Below are 21733 nucleotides of genomic sequence, written 5' to 3'. Positions count from 1 at the left end.
GGGTTCACACTAGAGCAAGCTCCTGATTGGTTAACGTTAGGGATGCACCGAATATTCGGCCACCGAAGATTTTTGGCCGAAAATGGCCCAGCATAACAACGTAACGTTTTTACAGCTGCGCTGTTTGGTATTCGCCTTCTGTCTCTGTGTGCGCGCGCGTTTAAGTGCCCTCAATAGTGCACACACACGAGTGAGACGCAAACAAGCGACCGTAAAATCTTTCTGTTATTGACAGGGCACATTTAAACAAAATTATCTCCAAAGTATTCTTTTTCTAATAAAAAAACATTTGTTTATGTCTTAAGTGTATTTATAGATTACAGTCAGAAACCAGTCTCTGCTTATTTAAAGAGACAGTAACCTCAATTAACCTACTTAAGTCTGTGTCATTAATGATAATCAAACAACCCAAGCCAAAGAAAAAAAATCACTTCTGTAGCTCTAAAAATAATAATATATTTAATTTATACAATAAAGACAGTGTTATGACTCATTTAATTCGATTTCTGTACCTCATGCTAATGTTAGCCCTTATTAATGTGCAACTTTGTTCTTTTTTATAAATGTTTGCAATTTCTTTATTAGTTATTAGATTTTCCCCACCCTCTTTTTGCTGATCTGAAAAATAATCTGATCCGTGCCTCAAAAACTGTAATGTGATCCGAACCGTGAGTTTTGTGATCCATCACACACCCCTAGTAAAGTTAGTACCATAGACATAAATGCATTTATACTAATAATTGGCATAATAATTTATTTTGGCGTCTTGGTTTTTCGGCCTTGGTTTCCGAATTTTCATTTCGGTGCATCCCTAGTTAACGTGGCGCGTTTTTCAGCCAAAAAATGTTTCAACTCGCACGTTTGCCACGGCAACGCTCAATTCGTGCCAATGAGGCGGAATCGCGTCTACTGCGCCGAACTTAACGCCTAATTCGCACCGCAAGACCTCCAGACGCGCGTCAACGCGTCTTCACATTGACTTAACATTGAAATCACTCGCGCTTGACGCCTCTACCGAGGCTGGTGTGAACGCAGCATTAGACTCATCGTAACCTTTACTAATGTTGGATACAGCGTGGGACTGCGGATGCGAGCTAGGGCATGTGATGATGACGTGACAAGTGAGTAACTGATTGCCATGGAAACGTGAACGTCATGTATAGACCGACGTCATGTATAGACCGACGTCATGTATAGACCGACGTCATGTATAGACCGACGTCATGTATAGACCGACGTCATGTATAGACCGACGTCATGTATAGACCGACGTCATGTATAGACCGACGTCATGTATAGACCGACGTCATGTATAGACCGACGTCATGTATAGACCGACGTCATGTATAGACCGACGTCATGTATAGACCGACGTCATGTATAGACCGACGTCATGTATAGACTGACGTCATGTATAGACTGACGTCATGTATAGACTGACGTCATGTATAGACTATCTTGTCTCTGAATTTTAAATCATTCTGCTTTTATATACATTGCTCCATTCAAACCTCAACATGTCGTGAACACAACTATCCAATAAAAAAAGTGCGGGGGACGTCCCTATATGCATTGTACTTAAACTGTTGTTGAAGAACAAATCTGCCTTGATGTCTGATGAATCATATATTTGTAGTCTGCGTAGGAAATGTTTTATCCACCATGGTCCCATTGGCATTCAAGAGCTGTTACTCTGAATCCAGACAAAATGCTATGACCTTCAAATGATGTGTTTTGACTCAAATGTAAGGTCAGACAGAGAAAACTGAATTTTATCACGCAAAACCTCTGAGCTTAAAATATGTTAAGTGGAGTTACTTTACAGCTATGCTGTCAGGGCAAAAGACTGGTGGTCATTTCAACAAAAGTATAGCACACTTTCAGAATGAAGATACCAGAAGGTCCATAATGGTACAAATAAGGACCTTTTTATAAGGTAATATCCCAGTGACAACATTTGTACCTTTTTTCTGAGAGCTGAAATATCAATCATCTTTTTCCTACCCATGCATAACATTTAAAGGTGCAGTGTGTTATTTTTTAGAAGAATCTCTTGACAGAAATGCTAAATAATATACAAAACTATATTGTCAGGGGTGTATAAAGACCTTTCATAATGAACCGTTATGTTTTGTAACCTTAGAATGAGACATTTTTATCTACATACACAGAGGGTCCCCTTACATGGAAGTCGCCATTTTGTGCCACCATGTTCCTACAGATCCCTTAACGGACAAACCTTTTTTACTAAGTTGTCTCCGACAATGACATGTTTGTCCGGTGGCGGCTACCGTAGCTTCTTTATGCGTTTCAAAAGCAAGGGGTGATCAGTGAACTGAGCCATTGGTTGCAATTTGCAACCTCACCACTAGATGCCGCTAAAATTTACACACTGCACCTTTAATAAACAAGAGGGCAAAATTTCTAATATTTCACTGTAAAAAGTGAAGCGTTCAGTTGTTATCTTAAGATACCATGGTATTATTTTCACAGGTACAATAGAATTATATTGAAAACCACTCACTTAAGATGTTACTGTACCACACAAAGCACATTTAAAGTTGACAAAACATTCATTGCATTAAAATGAACTGGAAAAGCTTTAGTCAATTTTATTAGGCGTGTTTATGTTGCGGTAATATCCTTTTATCAGTATATATTAGATTATGAATCTTTATGAATCTTAGATTATGGATAAGACTATTGACGTTCAATAAGACATAAATATCAAGTGCAGAGAACTGTCAATAAAGCTGCCTAATTTTAGAACAATCTAATTTCAATTGATACTCATTGATCATCATGTGGCAAATAATACCGTATATATGTGTACTGTATATGTGTGCTGTATAGCTGTATAACTTGTGTTACGATTGTTTCACAGCTCTGATTATTCTGGTAGGACAGGAGGCTGTCAGTCTTAGAGTATATAGTAACATAGTGTAGGTGATACTGGAGGGATTTTTAAGATCTTGCTAAGAGACTGATCTGTCTCGTCTCTGGAGAATTGCAGTCACATTCTGAAAACAGCCAGAGTTAGGCAAGACATATGCCAGTAGATATCTAGTACTTTCGATGATACGCTGAGAATGATATGAGCATGTAAAGTGATGTGGCATGTGTGATTCACCTGAATTTGTACTTCATATGCATATATTCTATACACTGTAAAAAAAATTCGTAGAAATAACAATGGTATTGCAGCTGGGTTGCTGGTAAATTACCGTAGATTTAAATGTATGTTATTTACTGGCAAGAGTTTGTTCAAAGTTGAATAAATGTTAAATATCAACAAGTCCTTATCTTTACAGAATAAAACTATATAAGAACAGCCTCATGCAAAGCATTCTGGGAACCAGAAATCATCATCAAACTTTTTTTCTGTTTTTTGCTTCAGATTTTGTTTCCCAGAATGTTTTGCTTGATGCTGTTTTTCTAGTTTTATTCTGTAAAGACAAAGACTTGTAAATGTTTAATGTTCATTTAACTTTGAACAAAATGTTGCCAGTAATAACATAAATTTAAATCTACGGTAAGTTACCGGCAACCCAGCTGCAAATTTCTATAGAATAGAATAGTATTAATTGTATGCAATAAAAATGAATGGTGACATTTGAGCTGTTTAAGCTTACAATGGCTGTTATGTTTTTCCCTAATTGATTACTATTCAGATGTTGGCTATTCAAAAACTGGCTATTCAAATGTTGGTTGCAGAATGCAGGAATCTCAACAAAAGGGTTGCATAATGCCAGCTCAAATCTTTTTATATGCAGACTGTGTCTGTGTTTTTGTTGAATAAAAACATAAGACTACTTTACAACATTTGTCACCACCACTTTATGAAAGACTTTCTTCTTTTCTTTTAAAAAGAGAAAAATACTTTGCTATCAAGTCTAAATTAAAATATAAAAGGAACAATACCAGCCTTTCTGCAGTATCGGTTGTACAGTGTACCAGCTCAATTCTGTACCTACAAGCGGTCTGACTGACAGCAAACTTTTCTCATCTATAGTTCATTCTCAATTCCAGTGATATTACAAAATAAAACAGGTTACATGTTTTCTACTGACGTCACACTTATAATCTGTCTCAATATAAAAGACCAAAAATGCTAAAAGTTCTATTGAGAGGAAGACATTTAATAAAGAAGCCCATTTTTAAATAAACTGATAAACGTGAAGTATTTCACATTGCTAAATTCGTGTTTCATAGATAAAAAACAAAAAAGTAGGGAGAGAAAACCCAATCAAAAAGTCATAGGAAACCAGCATGAAATGTTCTTGCACAAACATACTATTACTAACAGTAACATGAATTAAGCAATGCAGGAAAAACACTTTAGAGTAAGCTTGTTTTGAGAAAGTTTAGTATGTTAAGATAAATTTCAGACTCTTTTACAAAGAAAGGAAGGGGAAAGTACAAGATAAAATGTGTTAACAATGAAAAACAGCACCATTTACTGGCGTACAGATTTTTGTTTATTGTTCTTACATTCTGGGTGCTGAAAGTAGTTAGATGCCAAAACTAACACTTTCTCCATTAAATCAAGGTCTTGGAGTGACACTTGCTACATGTTCAAATGGAAAGTCTTTTTTATATGAGCTGTTATTTCCTTTTTCAAGATTGTAAGCTTAAGGCAACTACCGCTTCTTGCATGCAAGATGAAAATAAAATTATATTTCATGTAAAATATTTAAAAATCTAATTGTAATTTCTGGAAATATAAGAAAAAGCTTTAAACATTATGGGGCAGTTTCCCGGACAGGGTTTAGATTAATCCAGGACTAGCCTTAGTTATATTAAAGGATTAGTCAATTTTCTTAAAAAAATAATCCAGATAATTTACTCACCACCATGTCATCCAAAATGTAGATGTCTTTCTTTGTTCAGTGAGAAGAAATTATGTTTTTTGAGGAAAACATTCCAGGTTTATTCTCATTTTAATGGACTTTAATGGACACCAACACGTAACAGTTTTATTGCACTTTAAAATTACAGTTTCAAAGAACTCTAAATGATCCCAAACAAAGCATAAGGGTCTTATCTAGCGAAACAATTGTGATTTTTGACAAGAAAATTAAAAAAATATGTACTTTTAAACCACAACTTCTCGTCTATGTCCGGTCCTGTGACGCGCCAGCGCGACCTCACGTAATTGCGTTATGACATTAAAAGGTCACGTGTTACATATATGAAACGCACATTCGCGGACCATTTTAAACAATTGACTTTTGACAGGAATTAGATTTAAAATAATTTTTCTTGATGTTGAGGGAGTGTACTACACTGTAAAAAAATGAAAGTTGGATCTACTTAAAGGTATAGCGGAAGATTTTCTTTTTCTGGGTGGATCATCTAGATTATTGATCATCCCTGATGTCAATCATTCTGGTGATATGTTGGCGTATAACCGTCATACGTGCTCGTCCCTAGGTTCGCTTACTGCACATGCGCACTTTCAGGTGTATATGTGTGGTGGGCTACGGTTTCAACCATTCATTGAAGCTTGCGTTCTCACTGTGGTTTTGTTCAAAATTTAAAGTGAAATATGTTTTAAAATTACTTCAATTAGTAACCCCTTTTTTATAGTGTATTGAGCAAACAAGACCATTAAAATAATCAATAAAAGAAGAAAGTTGTATGACTATAGTATATGACACATGCTCAGCTTTAAATGTGATGTTAAATTTAAGAATCAAGCAAATGTTAATTTTCATGCTTTTCGTGCTTTTTTAATGTCATAACAGTATAATGTCACATTTAAAAAATGATCAAAAATCACCATACCATATGTACCTGTAAATGTCTCTTCCTTCCAGCTGATGGCAAGCGTGCCTCTTTTCAGAAGTCTCTTCTGTAACTCTTCTGTAACTTCCTCTCTGTATCTGTGGATAATCATAAAATAAAATAGTGACTCTTTTGCATGGCATTCTCTCTGATACATTCCTTACAAATTCTATGCAAACTCTTGAGATTTCATACAGAGCCCTGAGCTCTAACCACATCACTATACTGTAAATGCTTGCAACCATCTTGCTATTAGTATTCATGCATCTTCTCAGTGCACAGCAAGAGGTCTGCTTGAATCCCCTCTGCAGTCATAAGAGTGTTCAGAGGTCTCCTGCTTGACAATATTATAAACGCTGACCTTGAAACCACTGTTTGCCAATGTGACAGAACAATTAATACACTCACAGTAGGAGAGGTTTCCAAAAAATCACCTAGAGTTTATTTAGATTAACCTTTAAGCTTTACACACACTTTATCGTGTTAGAAACAGAATCTTGTTAACACATTGATTATCATCTTCTGTAGGAGGCCACACAAATGAAACAAAAAAGCCTAAATAAAGCACATGTCCCTGTGTGTTTGGTGCACTGTGTAGAAAACTCTGTGTCAACCTGCTACCTATAAGCGTAGAGCATCTATAGCAGATTAGCCAGAGTGGGGAGTTCACATAGGGCAGACCGTTGAGGGACTGAACTGTTCATCCGTTTCCATGAAAACAAATGGAGGGGAATATGGAGTACCAATAAATGTAGCTGGAAACTGTCTGAGGTAAACAGAACCAATCAGATCACATCAAAGTCTGTTAAATGAAAATATTTAAACCAGAAAGGACAAAAGGCCTGAATCTGAAGTAGATTAAGAGTGAAGGAATGTTTAAATGTACATACTTGGAATTACTGTTTTTGACTTGCTGCTTTGGACAAAACCTGACATTATTTATTATCTTTAATCTCCTAAGACCTGGTGTGTCCGCATGCGTGGACATCACATTTTTCTTGTTTGCACCATACTACTTAATTCTGTGTAACTAGAACCTGTTGTACACAAACGTGGACTTACACTGCTTCATGTTTAAACCCTAAAATGTCACGGTCCTGTCAGACATCTGTGCTAGATGTAGGTCTGAGTGCATCTGACAGGACCATGGCAGTATTATGTTCTGTGTGGGGGCATGTGGAATCACATTGTGTGTGTGGCTTCCACATGTTTCCGGTGTCTTGTTGCTGTCGTGATCTTGCCAGACCTTAGTATAGGTTCAGGTCTATGTTCTGAGGGCAAGGTCAGGGCAGCATTGTGTTTACGTGGGAACACGTGTGTTTCACATCATATCTGTGTGACACGTGTTCCCAGTGTTTTGTGGCTGTCATGGTCTTGCCTGACTTTGGTTATTATCCAGAGGGCAAGACCAGGGCAGCATTGTGTTTATGTGGGAATACGTGTTGTTTCACATCATGTATGTGTGACACGTGTTCCCAGTGTCTTGTCACTTTTACCTTACTCCCTTATGTACTCGTGTCTTACGTGATTAATTATGTTCACCTGTTCCCCATTGATGTGCTGTCTTTATTATGCCCTCGCGTCCTCTGTGTTGTGCGCGTGCGTTGTTGAATGTTGAATGTTCAGAGTTTCAGTGTATTCCGTGTGCTCTGTTTCAAGTTCCTGTTCTGTTCCCGTGTTTTGGTTTGTGTTTTATCACAGTGTTTTGGTTATCTTCTGTTTTACCCCCTCGTGGGTTTTTATGTTTTGTATTTAATAAATTCATAGTTATTTTTGATACATCCTTGCGTTTGGGTTCTCTCCTTTTGTTTTCCACTTCCCGGTGTTAAACCGATCGTGACATAAAATAGGCTAGCTGGTAGAAGTCTGAAAAAAGACATTCCAACAGCATTTTTACAAAATGCCTCATTTGTATGAATTTGTATGATATCATTCATATTTTAGTCTGATCTGTTTTGCCACAGTGATGTAGGTAGTTGCTTCTTTAAAAAAATCATCATATGTTTTTTTCCAATTCACATCGTAGAAATACACACAGATTAGCTGCCCTGTAAAATACCAATTCCTAAGAGACAAGGCTGTTAATTTAGTTTCTTAGCGATATCGATTCTTGCCTACAGTAACTTCCCAGCTGTTGAACAGGAGAGGTTTATCCTCTAGGACCCATTCAATTCTGCAGGTTCCACAGCCTGCTGAGCTTCACAAACTGTGAAAAGTGATTTTTGAGAAAGAACGACACATTAACTTACCATACCTGGAACACAATATGATGACTAAGTCATCTCAGTTGTAATGAACAAACCAGCACTCATTATATTCCAGCTGTCATGAGGGCCAGAATGACCTCTATAAGCATTTTAAAATGCAATACAACAACAACGAATATTATTGGTTTAAACAAGCTCAAATAGGAGGAAAATGTCAACAATTTAATAATAGGGGTGTGCATTGGCACTGCCTTCACAATTCGATTCAATTACGATTCACCAGGTAACGATTCAATTCGATTCTACGATGCATTGCGATGCATCAGAATTCTACTGTACACCAGAAGGCAAATACTGTCATACGGACTACCGGCACATCCGGGAACTTGACTGCAAATTTCGTCACCGCCCCTTTTCGGGGGATAAAAAAGCAGCGCTTCCATTGGCTTCCATTCAAAATAGCGGAACAAAGCAACGTTTTTACACAGCCGGCAGGCGTAAATAACTTATGAAATCACTCAGATTAAACATGTAGAGTATTTATCTGTCCATTGTGCCTGCCATAGAGCGCGAAAGATACATTAACACATTTAATTTGGTCAATATAAAAACATGTCCCTTTCATTCTCACAGCGTCAAATTTGTGTAACAACGCCATCCAGTGATTGCTGGAAATATCGCTAAGCCAGTTAGTTGTATGGCTGGACGGAAAAGTGCACTCATTACTCTTCCTTCCTACTCTTAAAGACATAATAAATAAATACGAAGTAACTTTCAAATACGAAGTAAAATCATTCACTTGCTTCCCTGTTGACTCGATGAGGTACGAGTTTAATGTCCGGGTAAGACACCTCTGGCCAATAGGGAGCGTTGTTACACAAATTTGATGCTGGGAGAATGAAAGAGACATGTTTTTATATTGACCAAATTAAATATGTTAATTTATCTTTCGCGCTCTATGGCAGGCAGGGTGGACAGATAATTACTCAACATGTTTAATCTGAGTGATTTCATAAGTTATTTACGCCTGCCAGCTGTGTACGAAGGTTGCTTTGTTCCACTATTTTGAATGGAAGTCAATGGAACGTCTAGTGCGATTTCCCCCAAAAGTGGGCGTGAACCTGTTCAGAGACATTCTATGACGTTGTGCCGGTTGTGCGTATGAGGCAATACAAGCAGTCACTCACACTATAACGAAATGTGCCCATATGTCCGCTTTCCATGGAAAAGGGTGCGTTTTTATTTACCCGTCTATCGCGGTTATCTCTCTCCGCCTCAGACATCTTGATTGTTGTTGTTATGCCCCCAGAAGTAATTGAAACTTCACAACTTTATTGTCCAATCGAGGCCAGAAAATAAACAGTGACATAATCGATTATGGCACTTTGTGTCAGAATCCTGCCGGATCCTGTTGGTATTTAGATCTAGTTTAGCATGGCAGGGTTCTGACAGTACATATGTTCTATGTGGGAAATGTGTGGTTGTAGTATTGGTTTATTCTGACCACGCATTTCCCGGGTCTCGTCACTTTTTCCCCGATCCCTTACTCGTGATTATTTTCAGGTGTATGTAATTTACTTTCTCCCTATTTATTGTCCTTGTGTTTGCTGTTCTGTGCACGTTCGTCTTGTCACATTTGCTGTTGGTTTGCTGTGAGTATATAGTGAAGTCTTAGTCATTGCCTGTTTATGGTTTTTAAAGTTTATTGTTAGTTTTGTTAAGTTTAGTGTTAGTTTAGCGTCGTGTTTTCCCTGTCTTGTTTTGCCCCCTCTTGGGTTTTGTTTTCATGTTTTACCCTGTTTTGTCTAATAAATCCTTCGTTGTTAATGTCTGCATCTGGGTTCGTGTCTGAGTGTTCATAATTCCTGACACTTTGCTGCATCGATGCTGAATCCTGCATGCGCGCATTGCAATGCATCGGCTAATCGATTATTGTTGATACCCTTATTTAATAAGCGTTTTTACAAATGTCTGATAATTTGTTATGGGTGGTAACATATTTCTGCTATCTCATTATTATGTGTAGTCTAAAAGTCAAAGGGTTGAGTTTCCTAAAAAATTTATTTTGGCTCTGTGGCGCCTTCACAACAGATTGTATGTTTTGGCATCCCGACTGGCCCAACACATGAACATTAGCTCAACCACTGGCATAAAATTGGGGCAGGACTGCCTGTTGTTTTGGATCTTTTTGTGCAATTCTGTTAAATGATGCTAGTACATAAAAATAATAAAAATTAAAGCACAAATTTTCCAATTCTTTTCTAAATAAAAAAAACAAAGGTATTATGGAAGTGACACTATCCACCTTATTTTCAAATGTGGAACTAATTGATGTGACGTATTTTCTTTATTTTGCAAGATTTCCATTTCAATAGCCTGTCGATAGAAAACTGTTGTGGGAGCCCGCACATGATTGAAAACATTATGGCAAATATTTACCACATCCACCACCATGCAGTGGTATAGTGATGCCTGGAAAAGTGGGTATATCATTAATGAATGCCCCCATACAGAAGTGAATATACCCCATGCCATCAAAAAAAGAAGTAGGTACACTTCTTAAAACCTGCGTATACCCTGCACTACTAACCCAGTGATAGGATGAAATCGCTTCTTAGGCATTAGAGGGATACATGGGCAGGTAATTTAGTAAATTATTATCATGTTCTTTTAAAACAACAAAAGTATGCGCAAACACATTAAAGAGCACTTTTTGTCCGATTCATGTTTTTAAATTTCCTTTGGTGTGTAAGTGTGCACTGTAAAAAAATTCCGTAGAAATTACAATATTACTGCAGCTGAGTTGCCGGTAATTTACCGTAGATTATAATAATAAACATGTTTTGACAAAAATTTTAAAAACGGAGTTATCTCGTTTTGCAACGAAACTCTTCATTTATTGATTACTGGCAGTTTCTATGAAAGGTTTTACTGGATGGATGTGTGGATACAGATCATGGGTGCACATGTGCCACATCCACATACAGATCTGGTACGTGGATTATGGTCAACAAATGATTTGTAGAGCCTCTACCAGCTGTTAAGGCAACCCATAACTGCACACTTGTGCCGGTTTTTTTGGATTTTATAATAAACATTAACTTGCCAGTGAAAACGTTACTCGCAATATGACTATTATTAGTTTTAGTGGCTCAACGGAAGTCTTACACAAACGAGCTCAAAGATGGCTACACCCACATTTATGTTAAAAATAAGGTGGATAGAGTACAGAATTTGTTAAATTTTTAAATATAATCTTGCAAATAAATTCTACTCCTATAGTATTACTGCCTTATAATGATTCTAATTTGGTGTGACATTCAGCAAGTGAAATTATTAAACTTTGCCTCTGAATGTACAAACTTACAAATGATATTGGACATTTCAGTTGGAATTAATCTTGTACATGGTAATTAGGGCTGTCACAATGATTAAATAATCGTCTCATCGCAATTGTTTGACCTCATCGCGATGATTTCAATTCACCGCAATGATTTAGGGCTGTCACAATGATTAAATAATCATCTCATCGCAATTGTTTGACCTCATCGCGATGATTTCAATTCACCGCAATGATTGCACAACTCTCTAAAAAACAGAAGGGGGAGCTGTAGCTCCTATATAAATGAGACTGTATTAGATGGCATTACTTAACTGACAGTAATTAGGGCTGTCACAATGATTAAATAATCGTCTCATCGCAATTGTTTGACCTCATCGTGATGATTTCAATTCACCGCAATGATTGCACAACTCTCTAAAAAACAGAAGGGGGAGCTGTAGCTCCTATATAAATGAGACTGTATTAGATGGCATTACTTAACTGACAGTGTAATGCGAAACATTGCAAAACCATTCAATACAGTGGAAAAAAACAGAAAATAAATACATTTTAATACTTTTAAATATGTGTATTAATATTCACTGCTAGGTGAAAATTATTTCATGAACAAACTAAATGTATGAGAATTAAATGTCATAGCAATAAAATAGTCAATTAATCGTCATAACTGGCAAAGCCCAAAAACAGGCAATTAATTGTCATAATCGTCACAATTTATTAGGCAATTAACCGTCGGCCAAATTTCATAACCATGTAAGCCCTAATGGTAATAAATGCTTAAAGTTTGTTTGGCAAAAATTACTTTAATAAATTAAATACAGATCCCTATAATTCTGTTTCGTTCTGGATTTTAGACTAATGATGAATGTCAAATAGTCTAGAAAAAGTTCATGGCCTCAAATACTCAATAGATAAAACATTGAGAATCTATCAGACAGAAGGGAGGTGAGTCATTCTTGTACATCAGAGAGCAGCCCAGAATCTACTGATGCCCACACAACCAGCTGGCATCAATCTGGAGTTCTGGACCTTTCTTATGTCACTCAGATCTGTGCACCAAAAAGTTTTGCTAGGAGTTGTTTGTCCCTGGTCAGGTCACCATCAATGTATGTTCATAGTAATTGGTAAGCTCTGATGTTGAAAATGGGTATGGAGTTGGACTCCAGTAGCTTTCTGGAACGTAGCATAAGGTATACATATACCAAAGAACCATCATCTGACACCAGATCAAACTTTAAAGGTCTATGTCTTCAGTTTCAGATGGCAAGTATCAGGGAAACCTTAGGAAACACTAAAGGTCAAGTGCTAAACCCCTAGGACACAATTTTTGCAAGACCTTCAAAGAACAAAGATTATAGATTCTCTCATCATTGACATCTGCTCCAGGATTGGAGGCAAAGGGAATCAACTGTGACCCATATCCATTCACTTACTGAGTACATGACTATTCTGTTACATTACCAGGGGTTGCTTACCCCAGTTATAGCTCACCATTAAAGAAACACTCCCAACAAAACACAGCCAGCCCTTGATATATCCATCCAGCATGCTATAGAAAAATACTTATGCGTGTGAGCCAGGGTTGACTTTTAAGTATATCAGACACACTAACTACAAACACACCTGCAAGAATTTAATACACACAATACTCACTTTCTACCTTTGATTGGCTGAGCACTGAAAAAAATGATTCATTGAATTTAATCAATTTTTTTAAGGTAAGTTGTTGCAATCAATTTAATTAAGCTACATTTAAACAAAAGTTTTATATTTTATTTTACGTTACTAATCCTTTTTGTTTTAATGTAGCTTAAATAAATTGATTGCAACCACTTACCTTAAAAAAATTGATTAAATTCAATGAATCATTTTTTTCAGTGAGGGGGAACAGTAAAGAGAGAGAGAGAGAGAGAGAGAGAGAGAGAGAGAAAGAGAGAGAGAATATGAAGCAAGCAAGGCATCAGAGCAGCTGTTAAATGTTTCCTGAGTGTTGCTAAATAAAAATGTGTTTAAGATGTTGCTGCTGCCAATGACCTCTGTAAATATTTGCTTTTAATCTGTGTGTATTGTAAATATCCAATAAATAAATCCTTTAAAGCCAAGGTTCATTTTTTGTTTAATTATAATTTTCATTTGTTTACTGTTTTAACTGTTAGTAATGGAGGATATAAACTGTGTTGTCGGTTATTATTTGGATAATATTTTTTGTTGGAATAGGAATTTTGATAAATGTGTGCCTACATTTTTTCCTGAACAACTATAAAGCTTTCATTTTGTTTTGTTATTTGTGTATAAAAATCTGCTGTATGTAAATTAAATAAATAATACCATAACTTATTTCTATTATATTTCAACTTTCAGTGCTGTGTCCTAACTCCTTTTTATTCCTACAGTACGGTCCAATTATGCAAACATAATGAAAATTATTAAAGTCCATCAGGTAAAGGGTTTCAGTCTAGCAAGTGTTTAATGTATGCATGAGATATCTATGGATCCCAGTGAGTTGAACAAAACAAAACATTGATATACAATTCCTAACAATACAATGCATCGATTCCACACATAAATAATCAATATGATGTACCATTTTTTGTTACTCTCCGCATCCTCATTCTTTGACATAACGTCCATCTAAGGCGCATAATTTCCGTTTATTTTCAAATCGTGGGTTTGGAAATATTTTGTATTTGGAAAATGGATTGGACAAACAGATTGGCAGAAAACCTTTGCCAGCACCAGCTGAATGACTGTTGCCATCATAAGCTTGATTTTATGTGATATTTTCCCTCATTATTTATTTTATTATTAATAATTTTTTGTTAACATCCCAATTGTGACATAGATTGTGCTTTTCTATTAAGTTTAATTAAACGTTTGTGAGTTAATAAAAAATTGAACTGCTTGACTACGCTTAACTAAGTATCGATTAAATTAATGGAATTGTAATTGCATTAAAGAAAAATTTCATGTATCTGCAAATATCACAGCGCAGACGGAGATAATCGATACTGTATCATATCAGAATGAACTGTCCGATTTAAACTCCTATTTAATTTACATGTGCAGTATTAGAGGATATACACAAAAAATGGCTAGAGGTTGCAGAACAGCACTTTACACTCTAAAAAAATAACCCACTTGCAAGTATACCTGCAGCACACAATTAGTAACTTAGTTCAGTGTTTCTCAACCCTGGTCCACAAGGACCCCCTTCCAGAAAGTTTTAGATGTCTCCTTATTTAAAACACACGAACCAACTCATCAGCCTCCTTCCAGAATGTCTCCCTATCAAGCTAATAATTTAAATCAGGTGTGTTAATTAAGGAGACATGTAAAACATTCTGGAAGGGGGTCCTTGAGGACCAGGGTTGAGAAACACTGTACTAGTTTACTAAGAGTACACTAACAGAAAACTTGCATGTACACTTTTGGTATGACTAGTACACTACTAGTTAACTAAAAGTATAGTAAAAGGATACTTGCAAGTATGCCTGCGGCACCCAATTAGTAACCTACTAGTTTACTAAGAGTACACTAACAGAACACTTGCATGTAAACTTGAAGTATAAGTCTAGCAAACTACTAGTATACTCATGAGTTCACTTGCAGTACAAATGAAGAACGTACTTGTGCACTAGTTATGCTCTTAAAGTTGACTACTCTTACACTTATAGTACACTTAAGCCTGGGATACACTGCACGATTATTGGCTGTCCCAGACGAAAGATTGCCATCGTGAAACTATCGTTGCGATTTCTGTGATCGTGGATCTCCATCGGTGGTCCTATGTCATACAGTAAGAGAGGTTCAAAGACGGACGTTTTCCCGGTCTTGCGTGCAAAGATAGCCTACGATAGTTTTCTGACAGTGTCAGAAATTCGGCATGATCACCGCACAATGTGTTTGCTGCTACGACCTGCGCGCCAGTATTTGTTTACCACGAGCGCATGCTGGTGACGTTGCGCAACGTGTGACGCTGCTGCCGAAGCTTCCATGTCATAGTCGTACAGTCTACATGCCTCTCGTACCCGAGTTTAAACAATACATGTCCCACAGTGTGATAAGGTAATGATCTTATAAGAGGACAAAAATCGTGCAGTGTATTCCGGGCTTAAGAAGTATACTTTTATATACTAAAAAGTGGGCCAATTTAGTCCCAAGCGATATTCAATACACTTACAAGTATACTACTAGAACATAGATGTTAGTACACTTACTACCTAAAGTATACTTAAACTATACTCCAACATTACTTAAGTATACTTAATAAAATGAACTTAAAAAGTATACTTCTTTTTCGTTAGGGCAGGACTGGGTAACTATTGGACAAATTTCGGGGTAAAAATTACTCAAATAATGGGTTGTTTTTACCCAACTGCTGGGTTATTGTTAATCAACCATGTTGAAACAACCCAGCAGTTGGGTTAAAGACAACCCAATATTTTTAAAGTGTAGGACAGATAGAAATGTTGTTACTCAAACTTTATTTTTTTATTTTATTTTTTATGTTCGAAAGATGTGAGTGAAATATGAAAGATTGTGTGAGTGAAGTATGAAAGATTGGCAGAACTAGCAACCATGAGACACTTAAAGGGATGAAAAGAAAACAGAGACAGTCGTGGTCGCGGCAGATTCCACTACTTATTTACCGCATGGCCAGATTTCATCCCCACCAGTCTGATGCGTTCGATGCTCCTGAGGGAGTCAGTCTGATTTATTGCTGCACTGGTCAGAGGCTGTAGCTTTGACTTTACATCCCACAGCCTCACAGCACACAACATCCTCCTGATAAACAGCCTTTGGGAGTTTTTCAGGGCACTTTATGAATGTTAATTTAAAGCGATGTTAGTAATTCAAGTCTGTGGTATCATAACAATCGATACTCATCACAATGCAAAACTATGACTGAAATTGCCAGCACCTTCGAACACTTTTTTTAGTCATTCATAAAGACATTCAGCATTCAGTGGGATTTTTGCAGTGATCATGGCCCTCACAATCAAACCATCTGGGCCTCAAAATCATTATTACATATCATCTTCAAATATATTTTTGCTTTTATTTTAATTGTATTGAGCTTGGACATGTTATCGTGACCCGAATATCCTTAAAAATATTTTTGGATGACTCGTAACCGCGGGTGACCGCAGGCACCTGGGGCCTCATTTATAAAAATTTGCGTAGGATTTGCGTCAGAAGTGGCGTACGGATAAAACATAGGACGCGCGTACACACAGAAATATTTGGATTTATAAAACCGTGCGCACGCACATACGCATTTTTCCCTTAATAAATCACAATCAATTCTAAATGTAGCGCAGCTTTTGCGGCTTCATGACACGCCCATATTTGCCCATAAATAGTCCGTGAAACGCCCACAAGTTAATATGCATTGATTGCGAAATCATGGCAAACACAGAGAGGAAATCAAAAAAACGTAACTTCACTCAATGTGAAGTAGAAGTTATCGTTGGCGAGTTGGAAAAGAGGAGAAAAATGTTGTTTGGAGGGCACAGTGTGGGCTATCTATCTATCTATATATATCAGTTTTGTACATTATTTTGTCCTGTTAACTATATTCTTTATGAGGATGAATTGCACAACATGCCAATATTATTGCAGAACATATTTCACTTTTCTTTTAGCAAATATGTGTTCATTTGAATTTCTGTTGTAATTTTCGATTATTTTTTTTTGTTTCACTGCTGATCGATCAAACGGGTGTTCGTGTAGGCTGTTAATTGTAAGACTTGCTTTGTGAAGTCCTCATGTTATTTATGAGAGGCAGTGTTGTCTTTTTCACTTTCACTTTCACGTGTTTCTTCCATCTGCCGACGGTGTCGCCATTTCTCATTTCACACGTTTTTGTGTGTACACCTGGATCAGAGCTTGCGCGACGGAGAGCACATTTTCCTGTCAAGTTTGCTTTTTATAAATAACACGTATTGCGTAGAGAGTGGTGTACGCCTTCTTTTGTTCGTACACAACGTTTATAAATGAGGCCCCTGCTCATTTCGGATCAACCCGCGCATCACTGCTAAGAATACATTTCAAATAAAAAATTTAATTGTTCACTTTTGGTATATGCATTGTTTAGTTCAATGTTTTGAGAAGCTTCTGGACATAGTGGCCGTTTGTTTGTTTTCACAAGAACAGTTTTTGGATCACCCAAGTTAGGGGGGCAGGTGGGGGGTAGATTCGCCCATAGGTAAGCACACAACTTATTGTAACCACTGACTTCCATAGTAGGAAAAACAAATCTATAAAATTCAATCGGTACCATCAACTGTGTGCTTATCATCATTAATCAAAATGTCTTCTTTCGTTTTTTTCACAATCAAATAAAAAACTCATACAGGTTTAGAACAAGTGGATGAGTAAATTAATTTTCATATTTGGGTGAACTATCCCTTTAAGCTTTCAATCCACCCCTGATTGTTCTATATGAACAGTCCCCACAATCCACATAAAACAGCACAGAGAGAGAGAGAGAGAGAGAGAGAGAGAGAGAGAGAGAGAGAGAGAGAGAGAGAGAAATTAGATTTTGGATGAACAGAAGAGCCTGTGCTGATGGAAAATTCTCGTGGGAAAATAAGGACCAGATAATTGTGAGTTCCTCTTCCAATTTCAGGTACTTGTACAGCACAGACATTTATGGAAGCTTGGAAACATGACCAAGCTAAATTATGCAGAGGCTTATAGAGAGCCAAACAAACTGACTGATGGCTAATGGGGGCAAAAGTAACAAAAATCTAAAAGGAGTCACAATAGGCATGCCATGATCTATGTTTATTGTTCAAGATGTGAACAAAGAACATTTGTTATTGTGCTACTTCACTTATGGTTCACTAAGGTACACTTATTTACTGTGTTATATAATGCTGTGAATTATATAGACATTTTTAAACTACGTTTTGAAGTTTCTCTAAGCATAAATCATTCACAACATCCTTGGTTACTTTCCAAAAAAAGATTCCATCCATAATGTCTTCAGCTCAATATCAAACACCTGTTGCTTTACGTAGATTATATTAGGGCTTTAAAATCAACAGGTTTTTTATTTTGATGAGGTATGCATGATACAGTACTGTACATACATTGAGCCATGCTAATAATATCTCATGGTATAATATCATTTACTACTAAGTCAAGAGGCTTTTACACAACAAAAATGTGACTAATAACTGTTATCAGCATTTCTACAGACCCAATGATTTCATTAGCAAACCTGGAGATCAGTCTTGTAATATAGACCAATGTCAATGTAAACAAATCAAAAGACCCACATTCTGACAGTACACTGTCTGTCACGCTTTCATAACAACTATAAAACCACAAAAAACTGACCAATTCTTTAATAAGTGCAATTAACAAGTTTGCCACAAAACATACTCTGGTTGAGAATAGTATTTTCAATATGGTTAGCCATACAAACACAAAGCCATATCAATTTTATCGCTTAAATCTTCAGTTTGCTTTTCAGCTCATGAGCTTACAAGAATCGTCTTTGGTTACTGTAAATTAATTACATCTGAACTTTGGTAAAGTGTGCAAATTGAAAAAGCACATCGAACGAACAGGGCACAGACAGCAAACTGTTCATATCCTAAAGTGTTTTCTGATAGAAGGCTTACTGGTACCACCTGGCCATTGTTCAATATGCTGCAGACTTATCAACAAGAGGAAGTCAGCTAACATAACAATAGGCTTCAGATTGTGGAATTAATGGTCTTTTTCCTTTCTGAAAATAAGAATTTTATGCATGTAATTACTGGCTAATTCAAGATAAGCTTGAGTGACAAACAGAAGAGAACACTGCCGACGACTTACATAACCAGACAGCCAATTTCTAATTTTTAATAGGTGGCTAATTCTTGTACGATGTGAAAGTAATCGTACATAAATAAAAAAAAATTTAAATGACCCCACCCTTAAACCCTGAATGTCACTTGGGCAAAACCAGAATGTATAAAAAATGTACAAATGATTTTGTACGAATAAGTAAGCTAGCTCATAAAATGATTACAAATTACCTTGAGATTGTGTTGAATCAGCTGCAAACTTAAATTTTATGTGGTTTGTGTCCATGCAGTTGACAGGGTTTCCTATAGCACTTTGCACTTCTGGCGGCCCGCCTAAGCTGGGAAACCCTACCGCCTTAACTAGGTTGTCCAAAAAAATAACAAAAGGCCGTCGAGTGCATCTCGGAGAATAGCGTGAACATGCTTCACAGCGCGAGCGGGCACGCGCGCCACATGGCCGAAATGGGTGAAAGACGTGGTCTGTCACTGTCTGGAGGATAACTAGCCAGTTGATAAAACATCTTGGAGAATAGCACGCTCGCGATGTGAAGCGTACGCGCGCCACACGGCCAAAATGGTCCGTACTGTCTGGAGGATAACCAGCTGATAAAACGCGTGTCCGCGAGAACTGTAAGTGGACTTATGTTTTTGTATTAGTCTATAGCTCTTTCAATTTTAAAGTAAGTTAGCTGGTGATCTTGTTGTGTGAGCAACCTGCTTGCTAGGTTGCACATACCTGTTGATTAGATATAATTGTTGAGCATTCTTGCTCACGTTATTTATGTGCATTATTTACATGTTACAGTAGTTACTTTAAGAAAATGTAATTAATAGTGGGAATTAATCAGTTTTTACAATCTTCGCGTTATCTATCATCGTTCACCAGACTATAACATTTGCTTCAGTTTGTGTTTATTAACCCTTTAGTTTCACTTCATCACGCAGCTATTCCTGTTAGAGGTATCTGGTAAAAACATTTAATTAATTAATAATCTAGTATGATTTCATTTTCTGTCATAGTTTCTTTAAAATTAAGTTTTATTTGAGTGTTTTAAAGGGACAATAAGTAAGATTTACCCCTATCTAGTGGTGAAATTGTATTTTGCATTCAAACGAATAGTGCTTTCTTGCGCCTCGCTTTTCCAAATGCGTGTTGCAACTATGGTAGCCGCTATGTAATCACTGATCTCCTTGACCGTTTCAGCTGGTTCACGTGTTCTGAACGAAAATGCGTTGTGGAAACACGTTGGTAGGCTAGTGCTTTTTGTCCCTCTCTGCTATTATAGTCAATACGGCGGAACGACATGGAATGTTACCCGTTCAATGTAAATAAAGAGAAGAAATTCTAAGCTTACAAAGAAAAGTCAGATCAGTGGCAGAGGTCATTTGACACCAACAAGGACATATTTAAGAATAAAGACATTGATTTTGATGATTACCCCTATGATAACCACACCCCCTGCCCCGCCCACCCTCCAAACCCTACCACCTCAACTTGGAAGATTAGCTCCCAATGCAATACTGTCAGGAGTTAATATCAAGAAACTCTGCCATGCAGACAGCATTTTTATTCTTCCCCCATATGGGATATCAAAGGCAATGGAGTACAATATATCTAAATGGAGCTTGATGCAGGTGGCAAATACCATATGCTCACCTGCAAAATCAGGATTTTTCAGCCTTTGCACATAGCCATAGTAATACATTATGTAAGCTCTGATGAAAGGTGAGATCCAAAGGAACACCTGAATGCAGTCACTTCAGACCAGTCCTCCACCCCCCTCACCCCACTCTCCCTGCTAAGCCCTCAGAGAAAGCGGTGATGCTTTCACTGCAGATGAAAAACAGGAACAGATGGTATTCTCCATGTCCTTGGACATTTCACTATGACTCCCCACAAAGACACCCTACATCTACATGTAGCCTAGAACAGACTCGTTGTTTAATTAAATGTAGCCTGCCTTTTCTTTCTAACTTGCTGATACGCTGCATGGAGCAGGTTTCTAACACATTAGAAAAACGCAATAAATACACACCTGTCAACACACATTTTTATTTTTTAAAAGATTTTTCTAAATGCACTGCCCATGCATTTACAATCTGGGATCTCTTGGCCCACCAAATATTTGGGCTGAGGAAATGACATCATGCTCACAGGTTTAACAAGCCCTTGCTGGAGATGCAAACATTGCCTGGTGGGTAACAGACGTGCTCTGACATGTTGCAAGATGGTGCCAACATGCAGGCACCCCAAGCTGGAATTTGGCCTGGGTCACTTCCCGATCCCACCCTGCCCTCTACTCTACTTCCTGAAACTTCCTGTGTATTTTATGTATCTGTGTGTATTTTACCATGGCTCTAATGCTGTAATTTCCGATTACAAGAAGCAGGACTCATTTTTTCAGAAGACACAGATACAATATGCTTGCTGAGTTTTTGAAAAATTATACCAACATATTTTATTCTTACACAAATCCTAAAGACCTTTCTTAACTTGGAATATAAAATGTAAGATAATTATTTAAAGTGCACCTATTTAATTGCTAGAAAACAAGGTTATTTTATGTATTTGGTATAATACAATGTGTTTGCAT

At 37.1% G+C, this 21733-nt stretch overlaps 1 protein-coding gene across 2 annotated transcripts in view; it reads right to left on the bottom strand.

Moving 5' to 3' along the window:
- Positions 1–21733, bottom strand: part of tspan18a (tetraspanin 18a) — a 68185-nt gene that overhangs the window by 23869 nt on the left and 22583 nt on the right. The window contains exon 2 of one of the 2 annotated variants that reach the window (XM_055201293.2): positions 5788–5885. In XM_055201293.2, coding sequence (XP_055057268.1) covers positions 5788–5790 — 3 coding nt within the window. In that variant the 5' untranslated portion in view covers positions 5791–5885. The remainder of the gene's footprint in view (positions 1–5787; positions 5886–21733) is intronic. The other variant, XM_055201302.2, reaches the window with a different exon arrangement.

Source organism: Misgurnus anguillicaudatus, chromosome 21 (assembly GCF_027580225.2).
Source record: "Misgurnus anguillicaudatus chromosome 21, ASM2758022v2, whole genome shotgun sequence".
NCBI classification, from domain to species: Eukaryota; Metazoa; Chordata; class Actinopteri; order Cypriniformes; family Cobitidae; genus Misgurnus; species Misgurnus anguillicaudatus.
This window is presented reverse-complemented; position numbering and strand designations above follow the sequence as displayed.